This window comes from Mesoplodon densirostris, chromosome 11 (assembly GCF_025265405.1).
Source record: "Mesoplodon densirostris isolate mMesDen1 chromosome 11, mMesDen1 primary haplotype, whole genome shotgun sequence".
In the NCBI taxonomy this organism is placed as follows: domain Eukaryota; kingdom Metazoa; phylum Chordata; class Mammalia; order Artiodactyla; family Ziphiidae; genus Mesoplodon; species Mesoplodon densirostris.
The window spans coordinates 18476443-18498464 of NC_082671.1; the positions used below are offsets into that span (position 1 = coordinate 18476443).

The 22022-nt window shown below is 35.2% G+C and overlaps 1 protein-coding gene across 3 annotated transcripts in view; it reads left to right on the plus strand.

Annotated features, from left to right (window-relative positions):
• Window positions 1–17168, plus strand: part of SLCO1C1 (solute carrier organic anion transporter family member 1C1) — a 46559-nt gene extending 29391 nt beyond the window's left edge. For 2 of the 3 annotated variants that reach the window (XM_060112710.1, XM_060112711.1), the window contains 6 exons: window positions 1874–2069; window positions 5068–5233; window positions 7471–7655; window positions 9241–9305; window positions 15051–15168; window positions 16946–17168. In XM_060112710.1, the coding sequence (XP_059968693.1) occupies window positions 1874–2069; window positions 5068–5233; window positions 7471–7655; window positions 9241–9305; window positions 15051–15168; window positions 16946–17168 (953 nt within the window). Of the gene's footprint in view, window positions 1–1873; window positions 2070–5067; window positions 5234–7470; window positions 7656–9240; window positions 9306–15050; window positions 15266–16945 lie in introns of all 3 variants that reach the window. The other variant, XM_060112709.1, reaches the window with a different exon arrangement.
• The last annotated feature ends 4854 nt before the right edge of the window (window positions 17169–22022 follow it).

Sequence of the window (22022 nt, forward strand, 5' to 3'; positions counted from 1 at the left end):
AAGAATAAACAGAAATTTCCCTAAAGTGTTCAAGGGCCGACTGATCCAATGAAAATTTATTTTACTGTACATGTTTTTATATGTTGGTCACATTCTTTCTAAAGTTTAGAAATAGCATTTGCTTGTGTTAATTTTGCAAATAAAACGAAAGAAAAATAAACAACAAAAAATTTTCAAAGTCAGGGACTAGAAAGTATGTGATAAAATGTTTTTTTTTTTTAAAGGGTATGGGCTTTAAAAAGATTTCCATTCCAATTTCTACTGAAAGAAATTTGATTAGACAGCTGAATCTTTCATTTAGACTTTTCCTATCACTATGAAGTTACATGGACATGATCTTTCCTTTTCCTTCTTAATACACAGATTGCAATTATTTATTTTTGCTTAATTTCTTGAAATTTTTTGATTAAATAAGATAGTAAGTAGTAGACAAGATACATCAACACTGACTATCATTGACAATGATTATCATTCTCAATTTCTGGAGATGTTACACAGACAAATAAGGAAAAATTAAGAGAATTGTTTGAGAAAAGATGATCATAAGAGAAAGCATTATTATTTTTGTGGCTAAGCTAGCATAGTAAATTTTGAATTGTATTATGATGTGTTCTAGAATTAAGTAAAGTTACATTAAAAATCTGTGAGGTGATGGAAAACTATCTTAATTTGTGAGGGGAAACAAAACCTCTTATTATGCCCAAGAAGGATGGCTAATTTTACTTCTTTGTCTGCACCCAACTGGTTATATGAATATGTAAATTTTTCTTGCATTTTTTTCTCTTTGTAAAATAAAAATCTTAATATTTATTTCTTCTAACATTAGAGTAATATTGTCAGGGTCCATGATATAACCAGGACTTTTACTTCTCTGGGAAAAAAGCTTTAAAAACATCCTAAAGTACTATTATTACTATAACTCATTACTGTTTCATCCTAATGGCTAAGGCTTTCGTGCACCTGTATGGGAATCAAAGTTTCCAGTTTATATCGTAATTCTGCTGAGCATCTCCAAACAGTTTACACATTCCTCATAACTCTTGTTTGGGATAGTAACAAAGAATAGGGTCTTTAACTTGAACAAGTGTGCTGAAATAATAATAATAATAGTAATAGTAATTAATAATACTAAAATATATAATAAACTATCTTGTAGCTTTCCTGATATATGGATAAACATAAATATTAAATTCAAGAGAAATCATATAAAATAAACTGAAACAAACTGTAGGTGCTAGGGTAAATTACAGCTAACGTTTCCAGTTGGAATATTTAGATGGTAAACATTTTATTGGGTTGGCCAAAAAGTTTGTTTGGTTACTGAATACGTTGTTCAATAAAGTTCTTGGTGAAAATGAAGAATGTCTTATTTTTACTTTAAACCAAATGAACTTTTTGACGAACACAGTAAAAGCAACACATTTTATGGTGTGAGTGGAAAAACTGTGCAATGAAGAAATCAATGTGAAATTTCTACTTCATTAAATGACTCAAAAATACCTAAGATGAAAGAAAAGAAGCTTTGGGGGGCAAGAAGCACATCTCATATGCGGTTCAGTAACTTTGCCATCACACTGGCCCTTCATGGACAGCTTATAGATCCTAAGGAACTTGAAAGGGAGAATCACGTTGACAGTATATTTGAAATGTGCTACTAATCTTTTTTGAAATCATGTTATAATTTAGTCATCTTGACACAGGAGAGTAACTATTAACTAATTATGAAATATTTCTATATTTCTATAACTTAAATTAACCAAGTAGTTAATAATCAGTCAGAAACTATTGTATAATTTTTTATAATCCCTTAGAAAGTTTGTGTGAGTGTACTCATATTTCTTTTAGAGATTCACAAAATTTTCTTTTTCCTCAGGGCTCATCAATATACCTGCAGTGGCCTTTGGAATATTCTCTGGGGGGATAGTCATGAAAAAATTCAGAATCAGTGTGTGTGGAGCCGCAAAGCTCTACTTGGGATCATCTGTCCTTGGGTACCTCCTATTCCTTTCCCTTTTTGCATTGGGCTGTGAAAATTCTGATGTAGCAGGACTAACAGTCTCCTACCAAGGGTATGTTCACTCATTAAGTAATCTGAGGAGATTGCCTTGTTTAATCAAATTATTGATAGAGTTTCAAAATAAGATAATTTAATTTTTAAGCATTGTAACTAAGAAAAAGAAGTTGATGTTTTATTATGGGATAGTGGATATTATGGAATAGTGGACAATGTTTATGAATGTAATCTGTTATTGGCACCAAAATCTGTCATTTCCTTTGAATTTGAATGTGTTAGAGAAATATAAAGAATGCTAAATCCACATCTTACTTTAGGGCAGCAACCTAATAGTGGAAAATACAGACCTTGAATTTTGCCTCTGCCCGTTCTTAGTGAAGTGACATTGTATGAGTTATTTAATGTAGCCTCAATTTTTGCATTTTAAAAATAGAAATAATAACAGCCTTTTAAGGTTTTGTAAGGCGAGATGATATACATGAAAGTGATTAGTGCTTACCGGGCACAAAATAGATGTGCCACTCATGGAAACAATTGTATATTTTTTCTTTGAACACCTAGATAACTGGAATGGTCTCTGTGCCATGCTTTATAGTCTCTGTTACTCAAATCAAGGGAAATTTCAGGAGAAAATGGCTATCCCTCAAGCCAGTGACCCACATTCCAGCTCTCTTTAGCTCTCTGCAGCTGATCATAAGAATAGTTATTGATGCTTTCAGACTTATGCCATCCTGCCTGGGGTGGGTGATTAGTTTCCAGAGTCTAAAGGCTGGGTCTTAAAACTACTTCACCCTTCCCCTTCAAGAGTCCTTGCTATCACTCTACCCTGAACCTGAGTTACAAGAGGCAGTTCTCTTCCTCCTTCCACCTATCTATACATTATTTGTTTAAAAAAAAATTATTGAGCTGCTACTATTTGCCAGGCCAGCCTCCCTGACTGTATCTGCCTGACTGCCTAAAATTCCACCTGTGGTTCAAAGGCCAACACTCCTGACATTATGTTCTGTTTCCTGATGGTTCAGTTGCTTCTTGCTCACTGCTTGCTCTCCAGCTTCCTTCCACATTTATCTATCTGTCTTGTGTTCATGTTCCATCATCTTCCTTATCCTGGTTTCCCCTGTTGTTAAGTGAACATCAATTACACTTTTGCCATCTAAAATGTTCAGGAAAATTAATGAATCAAAGTTCATATATCATTGCTTCTAAGAGTTATCACAGCAACAGTTAGACTTAATGGCGTGTAGTGTTGCCTTGGTAACAGTGAGCAATGTAGATTAAGAATGTTAGTTGTAGCTGCAAGAAGATTCTGGAGTGAGTAGAAACCCTGTGCCATCTTTTACTATCCCTAAGATCCTCATGGTGGATGGACAGTGGTAAAGTACTTTATATTTTGCAATTTAGAAAACACCTTAGTTTTATTATCTCACTTCTACCTTCAGATGCCTTTATGAAGTAAGTTTTTTTACCCACGTTTAAAGGGAACTGAGATTAGAAAGGTCAAGTAACTTCCTCAAAGTATAATGTTCTTTCTATGACATTATGCTATCTTTAAGCCAAAGAAAATATGTAAGTAGACAACGACAGAAAAATTTTGAGATTTACATTAAAAGTATACTCAGATGGTAATAAAAGAATATTTTTAAACAAAACAAAATAATTATTCATTGAGTACTAGCCCCTGAAAGCAGTTCATCTCAAAAGACTATAACTATATTGCAATAATGCTATCATTGGTTAAAACTCCTCTTTTGAAATTGCTTTCCATGTCTTTTTTAGAATATTCTCAACAGTGGCAAAGATTTAACCTTTAAGAGCAGCTTTGTTATTGGAAGGAGGCAAAGAAAAGGCAACATCACTGGGGAAATCTCTCCCCTCCCAACATGGCTATTTTGAAAGAAAAATCTCATTTGAGGATAAACATTCTGGCATATTTGATAAAACTCATAATTAAAAATTTAAATAACAACTCTACTGTCAACACATCCTACATAAAACATATATGCAATTAATTTCTGCTTCAAGATTGCCCTAAGTAATAAATTTAATGCACCTTCAGTAATATAAAAGAATTGGCTTTATAAAATAAACATGCTCTTCAGGGGTTATCCAGAGTTTCTTTGTTCCACAAGGCTGTTTTGATTCTGGACATTAAACAGGAACACTATAGATAAGCTTTAGATATGATAGTGGAAGAAATTTTTCTTCTGCAATGATGAGAATAAGTCTGATGCAAGACAAAAATGTAGAATCCAGAGGCCTGGAAGGGTCCTAATTCTGGGTTTGTCACTAACAAATGTGAATTTGAGCAAATTATCTGCCTACTTTGGACCTGACTTTCCTGATTTGCCCAATGAGAAGTTGGCCTAGATCACACCCACAGTTCTTTTAGCTCTAACCTTCTAAAATCTCAGCCCTACAGTGTCCATAGTGGCCTGATTCTAGGCTTTCAAAGACACATGTATACTTTCAGATACTACAACACAGTCTCTGTTAAAACTTAATGCCTTAGAGAAGAGAATAAGATGACATATTCCTGGATGACTTCTTAGGAGGCCTAGTTAAATACCCTTTCATTCTGCTAGAAGACATCTCAAAGGTCTTTTGCTTTTACATTTGAGGTGACAAAATCCATAGTAGTTCTATGAGATGGAATATTATATAAGTTTGTTATTATATTAATATATAATAAGAGTAATGTCATAAATTGCTCTTAAGGTTTACTTTACTTTTCTATCGTTAGTTGTTTTCATACGTCACTGCACAGAAAAATATTAGAAGATTCTAGAGTCAGTAGATGTTAGTAAAAGCCATCAGCCAAGAACTGGATATCATGTGAAGTTGTAAACCTAGAAAGATAACTTTCAAGAGAAAGCTATTTAATAGTGGATTCACATTTAATGATCAGAAGCTGGCATTTCTGATGACAATTGTGTTCCCCCAAAGCAAACGTTGTTGGCAGTGCCATTTATATCACCCAAGAACATTGATTTTTGAAAGTATTAGGGTGCTGCCTACTAAGAGGTAATATTTTATACCATTACATTTCTTTTCAGAACCAAACCTGTCTCTTATCATGAACGAGCTCTCTTTTCAGATTGCAACTCAAGATGCAAATGTTCAGAGACAAAATGGGAACCCATGTGTGGTGCAAATGGAATTACATATGCATCGGCTTGTCTTGCTGGTTGTCAAACCTCCACCGGGAGTGGAAAGACTACTGTAAGACATCTTCTCTAAAGTGTGTGACCACAGGCCTGCGACAATGCTTAACTATACAATCCTATGGGGGCTCAGGGACCAACCTAGGAGCAGACCACACCGGTCAAATCCCTGGCTTTGACTCTGCCCTTGTTCTTTTGTGTGGAGACAGGAAATATAAGCATCGCTAGTAGAACTAGAGTTGTTGTAAGAATTAGCGTCAGAATTAGAATAATGAAATAGGCTGGAGGAACTTTGTAATTATATAATCTAGTTCTCTCGTTTTGTTTATAAGGAAGACTAGCTTCAAATGAGAAAGTCTCAGTCACAAGATCATATAATAACGTCTGCATTGGGATCCATCTCTCCTGACCCCTGGTCCTTGCAGGTTTTAGAGGACAGGGCAAATAGAGGCCAGTATTCGGAAGTCTAGCCCAAAAGGTCTAGACCCAGGGGTCAGGGATCCAATTGTGAGGAGGTTGATGGTTCTGGGACAGCTCTGCCCGAGATATCAAGCCAATGTGCGTAATGATTAAAAGAGTAGGTGGTTGGAATGAAGGGTTCCTGTAGGGTGTAAGAGGAAGATGAGGTTGGAACTATAGGTAGGAAACCAGCTGTGAATAGTATTATATACTTCAATCATTAATAAATTCATCCCTCTAATCACACCTTTACATCCCTGTCCCAAACGGAGACTCTTCCTTACTCACGTTGTGTATATGGCACAGTGGTTGGATGGCTTTATACTTGTGGCTGATGAAACCTGCCTGTATTTGACAGCCCTAGAGGGCTGGAAATTAAACCACACATATATTTATGTATTTTTATCAACTAGATAAGAATGCTTAGGCAAACACTTCTGTAGACAAATTCATCCTTGTTGATTTTCTGTTTATTGTTGTTTTTGACATGTTATTCGGAGCAGAAAGGATTGGTCTCTATCAACAGTGATATAAGACCACCCACCCATCTGAAATCTGAGTTTTCACCTTCCCTTCCTTTTCTTCCTTCTTTCCTTTCCTCCCCTTAAACCCGATCTTTGGCCACTACTCTTTGGCCCAAACTGCTTGAAGGTTTTTCTTTCCTTTTTCTCTTTTACTTTGGATTTACTTTTTTATAAAATTGAAGTACAGTTATTTACAATGTTGTGTTCATTACTGTTGTATAGCAAGGTGGTTCAGTTATACATATATATACATTCTTTTTTTAAAAAATATTCTTTTCCTTTATTATCATAGGATATTGAATATAGCTCCCAGTGCTATACAGTAGGACCTTGTTGTTTATTCATTCTATATTATAATAGCTTATATATGCTAACCCCAACCTCTCACTCCATCCCTCCCCTAAACCCTTCCCCCTTGGCACCCACCAGTCTGTTCTCTATGTCTGTGATTCTGTTTCTGTTTCATATTTCATTTGTGTCATATTTTGGTTCCACATATAAGTGATATCATATGGCATTTCTCTTTCTCTTTCTGACTTACTTCACTTAATATGATAATCTCTAGTTGCACTGGAAGATTTTTCTTAACCAGAGTTTCCATTTATTGAAAACACTGCATGCCAGAGACCTGAAGTGTTTGTGCTGGCCATGTAACTCCCTAGAAGAATTGCTCAGCAGAGAAAATAGGAAGGCCATGAGGCCTGGGTAGACTCACCATATCTGAGGGTTGGCCAAGGCCCCATAGGCACCCATGTGTGTGGCTGAAGTAGAGGGAGAGGAGGAAGATCATTGGGCGATGAGATCAGAGTGGGATTCAGGAGCTGCATCATGGATAGTGTGGAAGCCACTATAAGGATTTGGGATTTTATCCAAGTACAATGAGAAGTCATTGGAAGGTTGAGAATGGTGATGCAATCTGACTGCTATTTTTAAAGGCTCACTTGGGTTATTGTGGAAAAGATAGTAGAAACATGTTGAGCATGAAGAGACCATTGTGATAATCAAAGCAAGCAAAAATGGTGGCTTAGACTTAGAAGTGGTAGAGAAGAACATAAGGTACTGTTGGATTTGGTGGGATTTGCTTGGAGATGGTTCTATATGTTCAATAGTTTGTAGACCACTGCTCTTTGGATAATGAAATGTTGTCTCTCTAGATTTTGCTTTGCTTGATATATTCTAACACAGAAATATAAAAATTTCCCCATTGTTTATGTAATAAATGTATACTATAAATTCTTTTAAAATAAATACTTGTCTTTAATTTTATATACAAGTTACCTCAATAATTTGATTTTTCCCTATTGTATTACAGATATTTGATAACTGCACCTGTGTGGGAATTGCTGCCTCAAAATCAGGAAATTCCTCAGGCATGGTGGGCAGCTGTCAAAAAGATAATGGATGTCCCAAAATGTTTCTGTATTTCCTTGTAATTTCAGTCATCACATCCTATACTTTGTCTCTAGGTGGGATACCTGGATACATATTGCTTCTGAGGTGAACACTGATTCTCCCTGCCCCAATTTTAATATGACATACTGTGATCATCTACAGCAGTGATTTCAAACTCTGCTTTGTGGAATCATTATGATTCCTTACAGCTCTCTTAGGAAACTTATTCTACTTGTATGCTTTTCCCACGTTATGTTTTTATATAGATAATGTGGTTGAATAGAAGTTTTTCTATCATAATTTATGCTTGAACATTTTTCATTGGCTCTCCTATCCTAGATCTTTATAAAATATATAAGTAAATTCAAATTTTAAAATATTAGTTTTGTAACAAGTATTTTCAGTGATAAAATTTTCCTCCTCATTGAATTAGTGTTGCAAGTATTACTGTTAAACAACTGACTGAAATCACCTAAAGATATTACAAATTTCGATAAAATTATTAAACATGAAAAGTCAAATTTTATTGTAAATCAATCTTTTATGAGATGGATTAGGTGATTTTGAAATTAATTCATATATCAAAAGATGGATATTAAGTTTTTCTAAAATGAAACTAATCAAAATATTGTATATAGCTTTAATTTTCCACAACATATTATAGAAATTGATTAGGAAAGATCTACAGAAGATAGGATCTAACATCCACAAATCTGTTTTTGTAAAAGGGTTTAAGGAGAACATGAGATATTGATGCTTTCAAATGGAAACATGGGTTTGATGGGAAAGCACTGCCCCAGAATTCTCAGACCAGGATCGTTCTTCATGGGTACCTATTTCTCCAACATTTGCTTACCTTGTGCCAAGTAGTCACCTGGGCCAAGTGAATAATCAGGCCAATAGAGGAAGAATTTTCCTCTCCACCAGTCCCTCAAATAAACCACACTTTATTTTTATGTCAGAAGGAAATGTCATTTGCTTCAAGGAGAAGAGTTGTAATTTTTGACTCTTTTAAAGCAGAGACTAAATATTATACATATGAAGAACTTACTACCATGGTTAACACTCAGTAGTTATTATATATCCTCATGATTATTACATTTAAAATCTATAGGCCAATCCATCAGTTAAAGTTATACAGTCATATTAAGGATGGTCTTGTTATTTCAGGTACTTTTGTACTTGACTGGTAAATTCAGGTCCCCACTATTTAGCAAAAACACTTAGCATGTCACAATGATTCTGATTCAACTTGAGTCAATAGGGTCCTGTGCTTTTAGACCAAAACCCACAAAAACTAGTTATAGGTTATTAATCCTTTACTGTGCCTCAAATTCTTATAATTTCTTAGAATTTTTTCCCCTGTGAGTCCTTGTTATTTTACTGATTAAATTTGATTTTACTTTACCTAACACCATTTGAATATGTCATGTAAGAGTGATTTACCTTTTAGAAATATTAACTATAAATTCTTCGATACACTGCGTATAATGGAACAAGGCTTTTACATAATTTGCTTTTCCTATGTTAGAATATTAGTGGGTTCTCCATAAATGCTACTTGAATTCTAACATCATTTCATGTTGATGAAATGTGTTCAGTAGATTATGTTCAGTAGATTATCACTGACATTACTATTTGTTTTAATGTACTATTATACTTTTTGTCATAATGCTTTTGTTGATTTTAGGTGCATTAAGCCACAACTTAAGTCTTTTGCCCTGGGTATCTACACCTTAGCAGTAAGAGTTCTTGGTAAGTATAATCTATGCTTTAATTATGGTAGCCATTACAAGTGTATTTTTAATAATTTTCTAAATATTTTTACAGAATTATGACACATACTAAATGATGTCAGTAGTAGATCCCTCTTCTTTTAATCTTCTTCCCTCCTTCATATCTTTCTTCCCTCCCTCTTTTCCTTGACTACTCTCTTCCTTTTTTTCAGAAATATTGAGAACAAATGCTGTACCCATGATAAAGTGATCTTATAAGAGTATTGACATTTTTTAACAATCTTGTCTCTTCTAGCATGGGTCTAGTGTCAAAAAATCCATTGCTGGGGCCTCCCTGGTGGCGCAGTGGTTAAGAGTCCGCCTGCCGATGCAGGGGATACGGGTTCGTGCCCCGGTCTGGGAGGATCCCATATGCCGCGGAGCGGCTGGGCCCGTGAGCCATGGTCGCTGGGCCTGCGCGTCCGGAGCCTGTGCTCCGCAACGGGAGAGGCCACAACAGTGAGAGGCCCACATACCGCAAAAAGAAAAAAAAAAAAAAAAAAAAATCCATTGCTGTTATAAAAGAGCCCTCTGAGAGGAAAGCAAAAATTGAATCAGTAAGAAAAGCTGAAGTCTAAATATAATTTTTTAAGTTATTAGATGGAAGGAATTCTTTTGAGCTACTCTCAATACTAGGATATATCATTGGTAGAAAGGTAAGATCATTCAAACAATAAAAGCAGTGTGGATTTGAATTCACAATTTGTTAAATGTAATAGGAATGGTTTCTTCTGACTACCAGATTTTTCGATATTCATTAGTTAAAACCCATAAAAAACAGAGTGATTAAGTTAGATGAGGTTTTTGTCCTTAAAGAGTTTAGATTCTAAAGAAGATAGTAAAAACCATTGTAAATGTTCCTCTGTAACTTGACAGAGAGGAACTACCTGGAAGAAAAACAAATTCAGAGCTTTAAATTAATGTGGTTTAAATAAATCTTGATATAAAAATGGATATATGTGAAGATAGAATATAATCCTGATAAAATTGGGAAAACAACAAAAATGGAGGTTTATGCCATCATGGCTGGCTCTAATTCTACAATATAAAAACAGAGATTATCTAGAAAAAAGGCTATTGAGCCTGAAGTACATCCCTGGCTGTAATTAGTCTATCTACCTCCCTTTGAGAACACAGATATAACCTACAGTGTGAAAAAGATCTCAAGTAAAAGAAATAATTCATAAAGTTGATTCCATAAAAATGAAAATATACTTAATACTGTATGATACCATTTATATGTGGAATCTAAAAAATACAGCAAACTAGTGAATATAACCCCAAAAAAGTAGACTCACAGATATAGAGAACAAACTAGTGGTTACCACTGGTGGTGGGGCAATATAGGGGTGAGGGAGTGGTAGATACAAACTACTGGGTATAAGATAGGCTCAAGGATATATTATACAACATGGGGAATATAGCCAATATTTTATAAATGGAAAGTAACCTTCAAAACTGTATAAAAAATAAAAATATATATATACTTGAAAATGACAAAAATATCATAAAGCAAACGACAAGCTACATACATTTTTTTCAATTTATATAACAGACAGGTGACTAATATCCCTATTGTAAAGAGAACGCTTAAGTACTGAGAATAAAAAGATCAACACCCTAAGAGAAAATGGGGTAAAAGATATAAACAACCATTTCATGGAAAAATAAATGTAAATACCTCAATATAAAAAAGATGGTCAAGACCCCTCATAATAAGAAGAGTACAAATTAAAACTACACTGATACTGATTCTTACTTATCAGATAGGCAAATTACCAAATGTTGTTTGTCATGTATTACAATACAAATAGAAAATCGATACACTTATACACTGCTGTTGTGAAAATTATACTATTTCTGGAGAGGGATATTTGGCAATAACTAACAAAATTACATATAGACTTATTTATCTTTTGACCTAGCAATCCCACTTCTAGGAATTGATGTTAAAAATGTGCTAGCAAAACTATGAAGTAAGTCTAATCTTATGGATGTTCAATCACTGTGGCATTAGTTATAATAGTAAAAGACTACAAGCAGTCTAAATGTACATCAGTAGGAGACTGGTTAAATAAACTATAGTAAACCCACATAATAGAATACTATGCAGCTGTAGGGACAAATGGGGAAAATCTCTCTCTGATGTTACCAAGTATATTAGTCAGTACTGGCTGTCATAACAAAACACCCTGGACTTGAGGGGCTTAAACAACAGGAAGTTATTTTCTCATAGTTCTGAAGGCTGTAAAGTCCAAGATCAATGTGCCAATAGGGTTGATGTCTGGTGAGACCTCTCTTCCTTATTTGCAGATGGCCGTTTTCCCACTGTTCATTCCCTGGATCTTTTCTCAGTGCACAGAGAGAGAGAGACCTTTGGTGTCTCTTCCTCTTCTTATAAGGACACCATTCCTATCAGATTGGGGCCCCACCCTTATGATCTCATTTAACCTTAATTATCTTCTTAATTACTTTTTCCACATGCAATCACATTGGGGGTTAGGGCTACAACATATGAATTTTGGAGGGACACAATTCATATCAAGTGATCTCCAGTATATGCTTTTAAGTGAAAGAAAGCAAAATGTAGAACAACGTATATAGTATGATGCATTTGGTGTAAGTATAGAAAGGTGTAAATATTATACACACAGACACAGAGGTATTTGCTCTTGTTAACAAAAAGAAACAATGGAAGCATAAACTAAAAACTAATACTATTTTTTAAAAAACTTTACCTGTTAGGGAAGAAAGGAAAAAGGGGAGAGAAAACAGGATTGAAATGAGACTTTGTAAATGTAACTGTTGTATAATTTTTAATTTGAAAGCATGCAAAAATTTTTTTTTCTTTTTTTTTTTTTTTTTTTTTTTTTTTTCGGTATGCGGGCCTCTCACTGTTGTGGCCTCTCCCATTGCGGAGCACAGGCTCCGGACGCGCAGGCTCCGGACGCGCAGGCTCAGCGGCCATGGCTCACGGGCCCAGCCGCTCCGCGGCACACGGGATCCTCCCAGACCGGGGCACGAACCCGTATCCCCTGCATCGGCAGGCGGACTCTCAACCACTGCGCCACCAGGGAGGCCCCAAAAATTTTATATAATTTAAAATAATTAACAGAACCAAAGAAATTCTTAAAACAAACCAAAACTAACTCTATATTATATGGGTGACATAACCATACAGAAAAAACTTTAAACTACACGGAAAATAGAATTATTACCAAATCCCCATTGCTTCAGTACATTTTATGGCCTTGTCATTAATACTAACTTTGGCATTGTTATGTTAAAACTATTGTGTATTTTAAGATTAAAGTAAATAAGATATTATGTTAATATCATTTGGAATCAATATTTTCAGCATAATAGAAAAGCGATAAAAGCATAAAATAAAAAATTTAAGTAAAACTCATTCTTAATTTAAACTTAAAATGTTAATATGAACTCATATAGCTTTATTTTAAAATAATGTGTATCTTATAACTGTCTCCTGAAAAATCTAGAACCTATTTAACCCAGGAGAAATGAGCACCCATAGCAATGATCTGTGCTATCTAAATATCATTCCTCAGTAAAGAAACCACAGCACCTTGGAGAACTGACCAAGGTCTAGGGTAGAAAATGCATAAGATGATTGTGGGACAACTTTTGTGCAAGAAAGTGAGAAAGCTATCAAAGGGATATGTCAAAAGGACACAGGACCAATTTGAGGAGCTTGGCCTAAGGTGAGATAATTTGAAAATAATATATGTAATATAAACAATATTATTATATTAATTAATATATAACATAAATAATCATTATAATATCTGCTATGTCTTGAAATACATTGAATATATAAAAAGACGGAAATCTGTAATGATACCTAAATAATTTTGGAGAATACTAGGGCACGAATTCATTATTTTTAAAACTGATAAATGGAAAGAATTGAGCATTTATCCTGCCTTCCTTCTATGAACTATATTTTGAAGTAATCAAATAAATAGTCATGAAGGAAAATTCTCTTTTATAGAAAAATCCTAAATAATTTTACACAAGGAATAATATAATTTTTAACAATCTGTTTTGCATCCTCATCAACATTTGCTGAAAGCTATAGGTGAAAATGGATGAAAAACTTCATAATGGAGGGCATAGCCTGAGTCTCAGATCCATTTTAACATTACAAAGGGTGGCAAGTAGACAACATGTGACTTCTGCCAGAATACACAGAACCACCTGTGCCTTGCTCCTGCCAGAGTCCATGCAGGAGCTAACTACCAGGTTATTGGAGAAATGAAGGATAGGAGAACAAAGTAAATGACATCATGAAGAAGCAATCAGTCAAATCCAGACTGTGGAATATTCTACATGACAAATGTCTTTCTTCAAAAATCATTAGTATGAAAAAAAAAAGTTGGAAAAGAAGCTGATATAAAGAGCCATCAACTAAAATTTTTTAAATAGATCTTTATTGGAGTAGAATTGCTTCACAATACTGTGTTAGTTTCTGTTGCACAACAAAGTGAATCGGCCATATGCATACACATGTGCCTATGTCACCTCACTTTTGAGCCTCCCTCCCACCCTCCCTATCCCACCCCTCTAGGTCATCGCAAAGCACAGAGCTGATCTCCCTATGCTAAGCTGCTGCTTCCCACCAGCCAACTATTTTACATTCGGTAGTGTACATATGTCAATGCTACTCTCACTTCGCCCCAGCTTCGTCCTCCCACCCCATGTCAAGTCCATTTTCTATGTCTACCTCTTTATTCCTGCCTACCAGGTTTGAATCCTGATTAGAATGATCCAACTCTAAAACAATGCTTTGAAGACATTCAGAAAAGTTTGAATGTGGATTTTTGATAGGATTAAAGAAATTATAAAATGTGTCATGTGTTAAATGGCAGAGTGATATATTTTTTAAAATGTCAGAGATGTGTTCTGAAATACATATAAGGAGAATGACATGATATCTGAGGTATCTCTTAAAATATTAAAAAAATAGTTTCTGGATGCACGTTGGGTTGTGGGACTGGAGAGAGATAACACAGGAGTGGCAAAATATTGATATCAATAATTGTTAAAGTTAGTGACTGTACATGAGGTTGTATTACATCATCCTTTCTAATTCTGTGAATGTTTGAATTTGCCATTATGAAAATTTTAAAACATACAGAAGATGGCAAGCATTTGAATCTTGAGGAACATCTTCATGTTATTAAGAGCAATGTAAAGTTAGTTATCACCTAAATGTTTTTCAGTGGCAAATAATCTATTTAGATGGACAATGTATATAAAGAGGATATTTATTTAAGATACGAAATAATCTAAACTGACTGTTAGATATCTTTATCTATGTGATCTTCTTGCTTACAGGATTTTATGCAAAATAGGGTCAGTTAGCTCCTTCTTGAATCTGGAATTCTTCTCACCCTGGTACAGAAAGGGAGAGACCCTTGAAAATATTTTCCTTTGTAAATGTACATCTTCCTTACAAAAAGGAAACTTATGCTGTGTCTTCAGAGCTTCTCCTATGACTTCTGTTTCTCAAAATTATCAGCTCAAAATAATCTTCATACCAGAGGCATGTTTTGGGGTGACATATTCTGGTTTTCTACAGATGCCCTGTCATCTCCAAAGCAGTGAATTTTGGACTGACTATGGTTTCCAAGAATCATTAATTATAGGCTAAGCAAAAAGATATGCATATATTGTTAGTAGCAATTATTTGTTTTTCTCACAGCAGGAATCCCAGCTCCCGTATATTTTGGAGTTTTGATTGATACTTCATGCCTCAAATGGGGATTTAAAAGATGTGGAAGTAGAGGATCCTGCAGATTATATGATTCAAATGCTTTTAGGTACCGTATCAAACTCATTCCCGCATCTCACGGCTACCACTTCCCAGGTTTGCACAATGCAATTGTCACTAATAATCCTCATGTAGTTTTATTGCTTGTAAGGAAAAGGAGAGTCTAAGCAATAAGTTTGTTCTGGGGTTTCCCTGGTGGCGCAGTGGTTAAGAATCCGCCTGCCAATGCAGGGTACATGGGTTCGAGCCCTGGCCCGGGCAGATCCCACATGCCGCGGAGCAACAAAGCCCATGCACCACAACTACTTAAGCCCGCATGCGTCGTGCTCTGCAATAAGAGAAGCCACTGCAATGAGAAGCCCATGCACCGCAACGAAGACCCAATGCAGCCAAAAATAAAAATAAATTAAATAAATTTTAAAAAAAGTTTGTTCTGTTTTATAGAATAATTCTATTATTATTTGATTATTTGGCTAGATCTTTCATTTTTTCCCCATTCTTAATCTTGACTCTCATTTTAAATAAGTAATTATTTTTAAAAAATATGACATAAGACTTCAGAATAGAGTAGAATTTTCAAAGTTTGTGCACACAAGTGAGTTAATTCCCTGAAACTCAGAAGCATTTAAATCTAGGTCACATTTGGGGTTTAATTCTATTCTTTTTCAAACTGAGCCAAACTGTCCCATTTACGTCAGATATAATCCCTCTGGGCAAGAGTTGGATTTGGCTGTAAATCTGTCTGGCTTTTATTGCCAAACTGATGTTCAATTATTCCAGTACTTGAAATGCATAAAAGTAAAAGGTTTTCTCTGTGTGTGTGAGTGTGTATGGGGTTGAGGGCATGGTTTTTTTCACTATGGTATCATTCAGTTCAATTCATCAAACATTTAGTTTCCTTATTGCTTAAAGCAATACTTCAATGGCTTAAAAGCAAGAAGGATTTTTTTTTCAATCTACAAGCTGAGTATTCTCTAGAGAAATAAACTTGGTGCTGGACTGTGTAAATTGGAAGCTGGATGTGAATTTAGCCGACCATCTCAAATAAATTTGCTTGACTTAATAGGCTTTGATGTTATGTGAGAAATTTATTTTGGTCTTTGAAAGGGACCTGATCTATGAGGAGAATTGGCACTTTATTCACATTTACTAAGGCTGTATTTTAGTGCAAAGACAATGTAATTCAATCAGAGACTATGAGTGTACATACAAGGTAACCAGCATGAATCATTTAACCTGTCCTTTCAAACCTTTGTGTCTTATAATCTAATGTAGAACTAAAGGCTACTCATGGAAGAAATGGATTGAAACCTCTGGTTTGTTCTTAAGTCAGTCTACTCTACTGAGAGCTCTGATTTCCCCTTAATGTTGCTTCTTGCAGTTTTTCCGTAGAAGTGAATTTGGTCAAGCTTCGAGGGGAGGGTAACCACATAATTTATCATGCAAACCTGGGTACTTTTGAGAGTGAAAGGGGGCACTATTAAAAACTACACTGGGACAACACTAGCATAATCTGGGACTGTTCTGGGCAAACAGGGATACAGTTACCTGGCCTAAGGAAATAATTTACAGAGAGGATGGGACAGATTATATAGTTATCAGTGACTGAAAATGATGGTACTACTAAAATTGCTTTATATTAGCTTACTGCCTTCAATAGTCTGTCAAATGTTCATAGAAAGGTCTTTTATAGCCACTGAATCTGCATTCTTAAAACCATCCTCATGATAGTTTTATTGATATTGATATTTTGGGATGATATTATTACATTTTATTTAAAGTTGGATAGTTGCAATAATTAAGATGGACATTCTCTCTTCTTCTAGACATATGTATCTGGGACTAACCATGATCCTTGGCACAATGTCCATTTTCCTAAGTATTGCAGTACTTTTCACTTTAAAGAAAAAGTATGTTTCAAAACACAGAAGCTTCAGAACCAAGAGAGAAAGAACAATGGTGTCTACAAGAATCAGGAAGGAAAACTGTACGACGAGTGATCATTTGCTACAACCCAGCTATTGGCCAGGCAAAGAAACGCAGCTTTAGACAAATGATGACTTGAAGCCATGTTTTCCAATTTCTGGAAATTCTGCAAACAAGTTTTAATCAAAAAGGTTTTAAATGTGTAAATTCTTTCTCCTTTCAAACAGATGTCTACTTTGTTTTTGATCCTAAGTATTAGATAATGTACGTGATAACAAATATAATTAATCAAGTTACAGAAGGTATAGATGGTAAAGTTAATCTTAAATATTTTAATTTATAAACAAATTCCTTATATTATTTACTCATTCTGCTTAGCTTTGCCTGTGCCCATTGATATATTGGCTGTACTCCTAGTAGAACAATTGTCACTATAGTTTAATGGCTATGTGTAAAGTAATTTCTAAACTGAGATACTTGCCTAGGATAAGAGAATCTTAAAAACTTAAAAAAAAATTAAACGACATCTTGGTCTCCTTCAAATATCACCTTAATGATGATGTTAGGATGGAGTCAAAACATGTAGAGGAAGATTTCATTTTAAGCTCCTTCTTTCTTTTGAAATACAATAATTGATATAGAAATGTATATTTGTAAATGATCTTAGAGGATTCGAATTTTGAATTACTAACTCTTCTACCATTACTAACTCTTCTGCATGTATTTTATGTGTGAGATTTTAAGTGACCATAGTTGTAAAGTAATAAAATTAATATTCATATGCTTTCCTGTCTTTCTATGAATTCAATGGAGTAAAAAATATTGTTAAATACTGCCCATATTTTAATGTATATAAGCAGCTCCAGGCTTATGATTGTGATGTGGTCCTAAAATATATTTGATAGTGAATTTCTGAAAGTCTACAATAAACTTAGATGTTATAACAGGAACACAGAGTGATGGGGTGAGTGATGGTGTGGTCCCTTTTGGTGCTCTCCCTGGCATCTGTCACAAGGCTTCTGGGCAGGGTGGTGCCATTGGTACAGTCTGCCAGATAGCTCCCTGTTTCTCTGTAACTGAAAAAGTCATGCCAGGTATTTCCTGTTCACTGGCTTCCTGGTCCTGCTCTCACTGGAACTAGTAGATTCAGCAGTCCACCATCTTTAATCTTCAGCTCTACTATGTGTTATGTCTTTCTTCCTCCACCACTGCTGCACCCTAGAAGGGGCCTGACCTTCTCAAGAAAATCAAACTTAGGTAGATCCACCCCTCCCCTGCAGTGGAATCTTGGAATCCACAGCCACAATTCTTATCAGGCTTTAGAACACACAAACAGGGCACTCCCAACAAGGAGTCTCTTTGAGGTATTTCTTGGGAGCCTGAGTGCAACAAAATTCCAGCTCAGAAATGCAGTCACAGGACTTCCCTGGTTGTACAGTGGTTGAGAATCGCCTGCCAATGCAGAGGACACAGGTTCGAGCCCCAGAGGGAGGATACCATATGCCATGGAGCAACTAAGCCCGTGTGCCACAACTACTGAGCCTGCGCTCTTAGCCCATGAGCCACAACTACTGAGCCTGTGCTCTTAGCCCATGAGCCACAACTACTGAGCCTGTGTGCCACAACTACTGAAGCCTGTGTGCTGCAACTACTGAAGCCCATGCACCTGGAGCCTGTGCTCCACAACACGAGAGGCCACTGCCATGAGTAACCTGTGCACCACAGCAAAGAGTGGCCCCCACTCGCCACAACTGGAGAAAGCCCGCACGCAGCAATGAAGACCCAACGCAGCCAAAAATGAATAAATAAATAAATAAAAAAGAAATGCAGTCGCCTTACTCACACAGTGGAAGGATCAAATAAATTTTCCCCTTATATACCAGTCCTGAGAATATGATGAATGGAAAAAACTAGAGATGAAAAGTGTGGGGATGGAGTGCAGGGAAAATTTCCTTTAAATACATATTAATTTTGCCATTTTATTTGAATTGGTGGTGCCAGATTATTTCATATTTTACTATTTTTAAAAATGAAAATAGACTTGGTTTGTTTCCAGCAGGCCTACTTCAGACCTGCTGCTGCTGTACTAACTTGAGAGCAGGAATCCTTTTTGTCATCTCAGTATCAGTCTTACCCATAGCGGATATTTACTGAATGGGTGAGTGGGTACACTTGTCAAGAGTTTTCTTTGTAGAGATATAATTGAAATTCAAGTTCCTCATCCTGTCTCCCACATCCTCTTTACTTTCCAAAGCTTTTGTAGCAATATCCTGAAAAATAACTTCTTTGCAAGTAAATTTCTAAACAGGATCCTATCCAATGTACTCTCGAATGCCTTGAAAAATAAAAATTAGCATAAAGCATATTTTAAATGATTTTTTTCATAAAAGCACCAACTGTTAATGAAAAGCATATTTTTATGCATAACCGTTAATTCAACAGTGGAATTATACATACTAAACTCATTTGTATGGCATATGAGGGTATCATTTAGTGGCAAAGTGAATTTACTAAAAGGAACCTTGACGTTTTAAATGAGTAAATTCAGCTGACAGAAGTAAGCAGGCTTTTCATGCCTCAGAAAGCACATGATTCTTTTTTTGTTTGTTTTGTTTTTGAGAAACCAAACCCCATTTCAGAGGTCAAAAAATTCCCTTAGCCCCAGGGCCAAGCATTAGAGGTAAGGCCTTGATGGACATGTAGGATCCCACAGTTGCACCACTTTATTCATTTATTATACAGTCATGACCCCTGGAGGTGACCAGCACCTCAAATGAACATCTGATTCACTCTCACCTTCAGACAGGAAACACTCCAACAATATCATTTTATAAGTGGAGTGACTTCAATTGGATTAAAAGACTTGCCCAAGGTGGAGGCAGTCAAACTAATGCTGGGTTCTTCCATTACATCATGATGCCTCTAAAGCAGGTAATAAAAACAAACAATCTGAAACCTCTAAAAACAGCTGGAAGAATTTTTGTGACAATGAGCAGTTAAGAAATCCCCACTTATTATAAATTTATAGACTCAGACATAAAAGAAGATTGAAAGAATAAGTTGACTGTAGCATGTACAGTTATAATTGTTATAATAACTATTAAATATAACAAATATTAAGCACTCTCTTTATGTGTGCTGAGCGCTTTAGACACATTTTCTCAATTTCAAAGGTCAAAATAACTTTACGTGTTAGGTAAAAGTACTGGTATGTTCAGAGGAAGCTTAAAGAGTTTTAGTTACTTGTGCAAAGCCAATATTTTCTCTTAGCTGGTAAAGCCAAGATTTAAACTGAGGTTTATCAAATTCAAACAGCAACGTTATCCCCATATTAATCTAGATCCTAAATTGTTGTCTTCCACTAACTTCGCTGAAAGTCAAATTTTGTACATAGACATTAGAGAAGTTTTAGCATGCTAAACCACGCCCATGGTTAAAAAAGAATCAAATGGTACAAAATGATTTAAAATGAGAAGTAACAGTCCTTCACACCACCGTCACTTCTATTCCTCAAAGGGAATTACTTCTAACTAGTTTGGTCTGTTGGTTTTTCTGATGGTCACTTCCAGTATCTTTAAATAATATGCACATACCACTTTCTTGATTTATTAATGTGGGCAATGTTTACTGACTCTCTATCCTGATAGATTAGAACTAATGTCACTTACTCATGCCCCGTTGTTCTTCCACAGGTAATCTGTACATGCTGGGGTCACTATTCTGAGTTCCTCAAATGTCACACCAATACCTCCATTTCTTGTTCAATAACATTGAGTATCATATGTTTCCCCATTTCTCAAAATGAAGACCTTAGAGGTTCCCTCCCTTCCCTCCGTGTCTCCAAACTCTGGCCCATCTCCCTCTTTCTGGGTAAAGTACCTTTACTTTTACATTGTTAAGAATGATGACAATTATAGTCAACTCTGCAACCATTAAATCTAGGAAAGGCCTGAGTGGTTATGATCATGACCGATGCCATCTACTGTTGAAGTCATGAAACCTACCATTAGAAAAAAATGAAAAAGAGGGAAAAACATATTTAATGAGGCATTAGGGGCACGTTAGCATATTTAAATAATAATAAGTGTGATGTTTAAAAGTGTTTTATGTTTGAATAATTTGGGAATATATTGAGTTAATGATAGCTCTCATATGATTGCCGAATCTCTCAGCTTCTTTAATGTGATGCGGTACATTCCAGTCTACTAAAGGGGATGTGTATCTCAAGCTTATTTGGCATTGAATCCACTGTTTTATTAACAAGTCTTGGACCTAACTAATTTTCAGTACAATATATTTGGGAAACACAAGTTTATCCTTCTCTTTGTAAAATCTTTTGCTATCTTTAACAGCTTCTGTCAGGATTATGCAGTTTTAAAAAATTAACTAGAAAACTATTTTGTTTTTAAATGTCTGAAAAAGATTTTATAACATAGGAATTTTCTGTTCCTTTTACATTTGAAAAAATGTTTTTAGCCTTTTTGAGAAATAATCCTTGAAAAGTTGATTGGTTATTGTAGCTTTAAAAAAAAATCAGCTTACTGATTCAACTTTCAACATTTGTATTTTTTCTATAAAAATCTTCCAGATTTTTAAAAGACATTTTTAATACTATAAACTTAGAGCAATTAAGATAATTATTGTACGCTTTTCCCATTCTTAATTTTGTATATTTGGGTTTGTCTTTTTTGCATATTATGCTTGCCAGGAACTTATTCCATTGGACTTTTCAGAGAAATGGCATTTGTGATTTGCTATTTAATTGTTTAATTTTTGTATTTTACTTTACTTCTTTTCCTTCTGCTTTCTTTAGGCATGCTTTTCAAAAAACTCTTTAACTACTTAATTTGTAGTCTTACAACTGTATGCTCTAGCTTAGTAATAAAAATTTTAATATGTCAATGTCCAGCTTTGTTCGTAACAAGAAGGTTTGCCATGCTGTAGTACCAATGATGTTTTCCTGTTTACAAATGCATT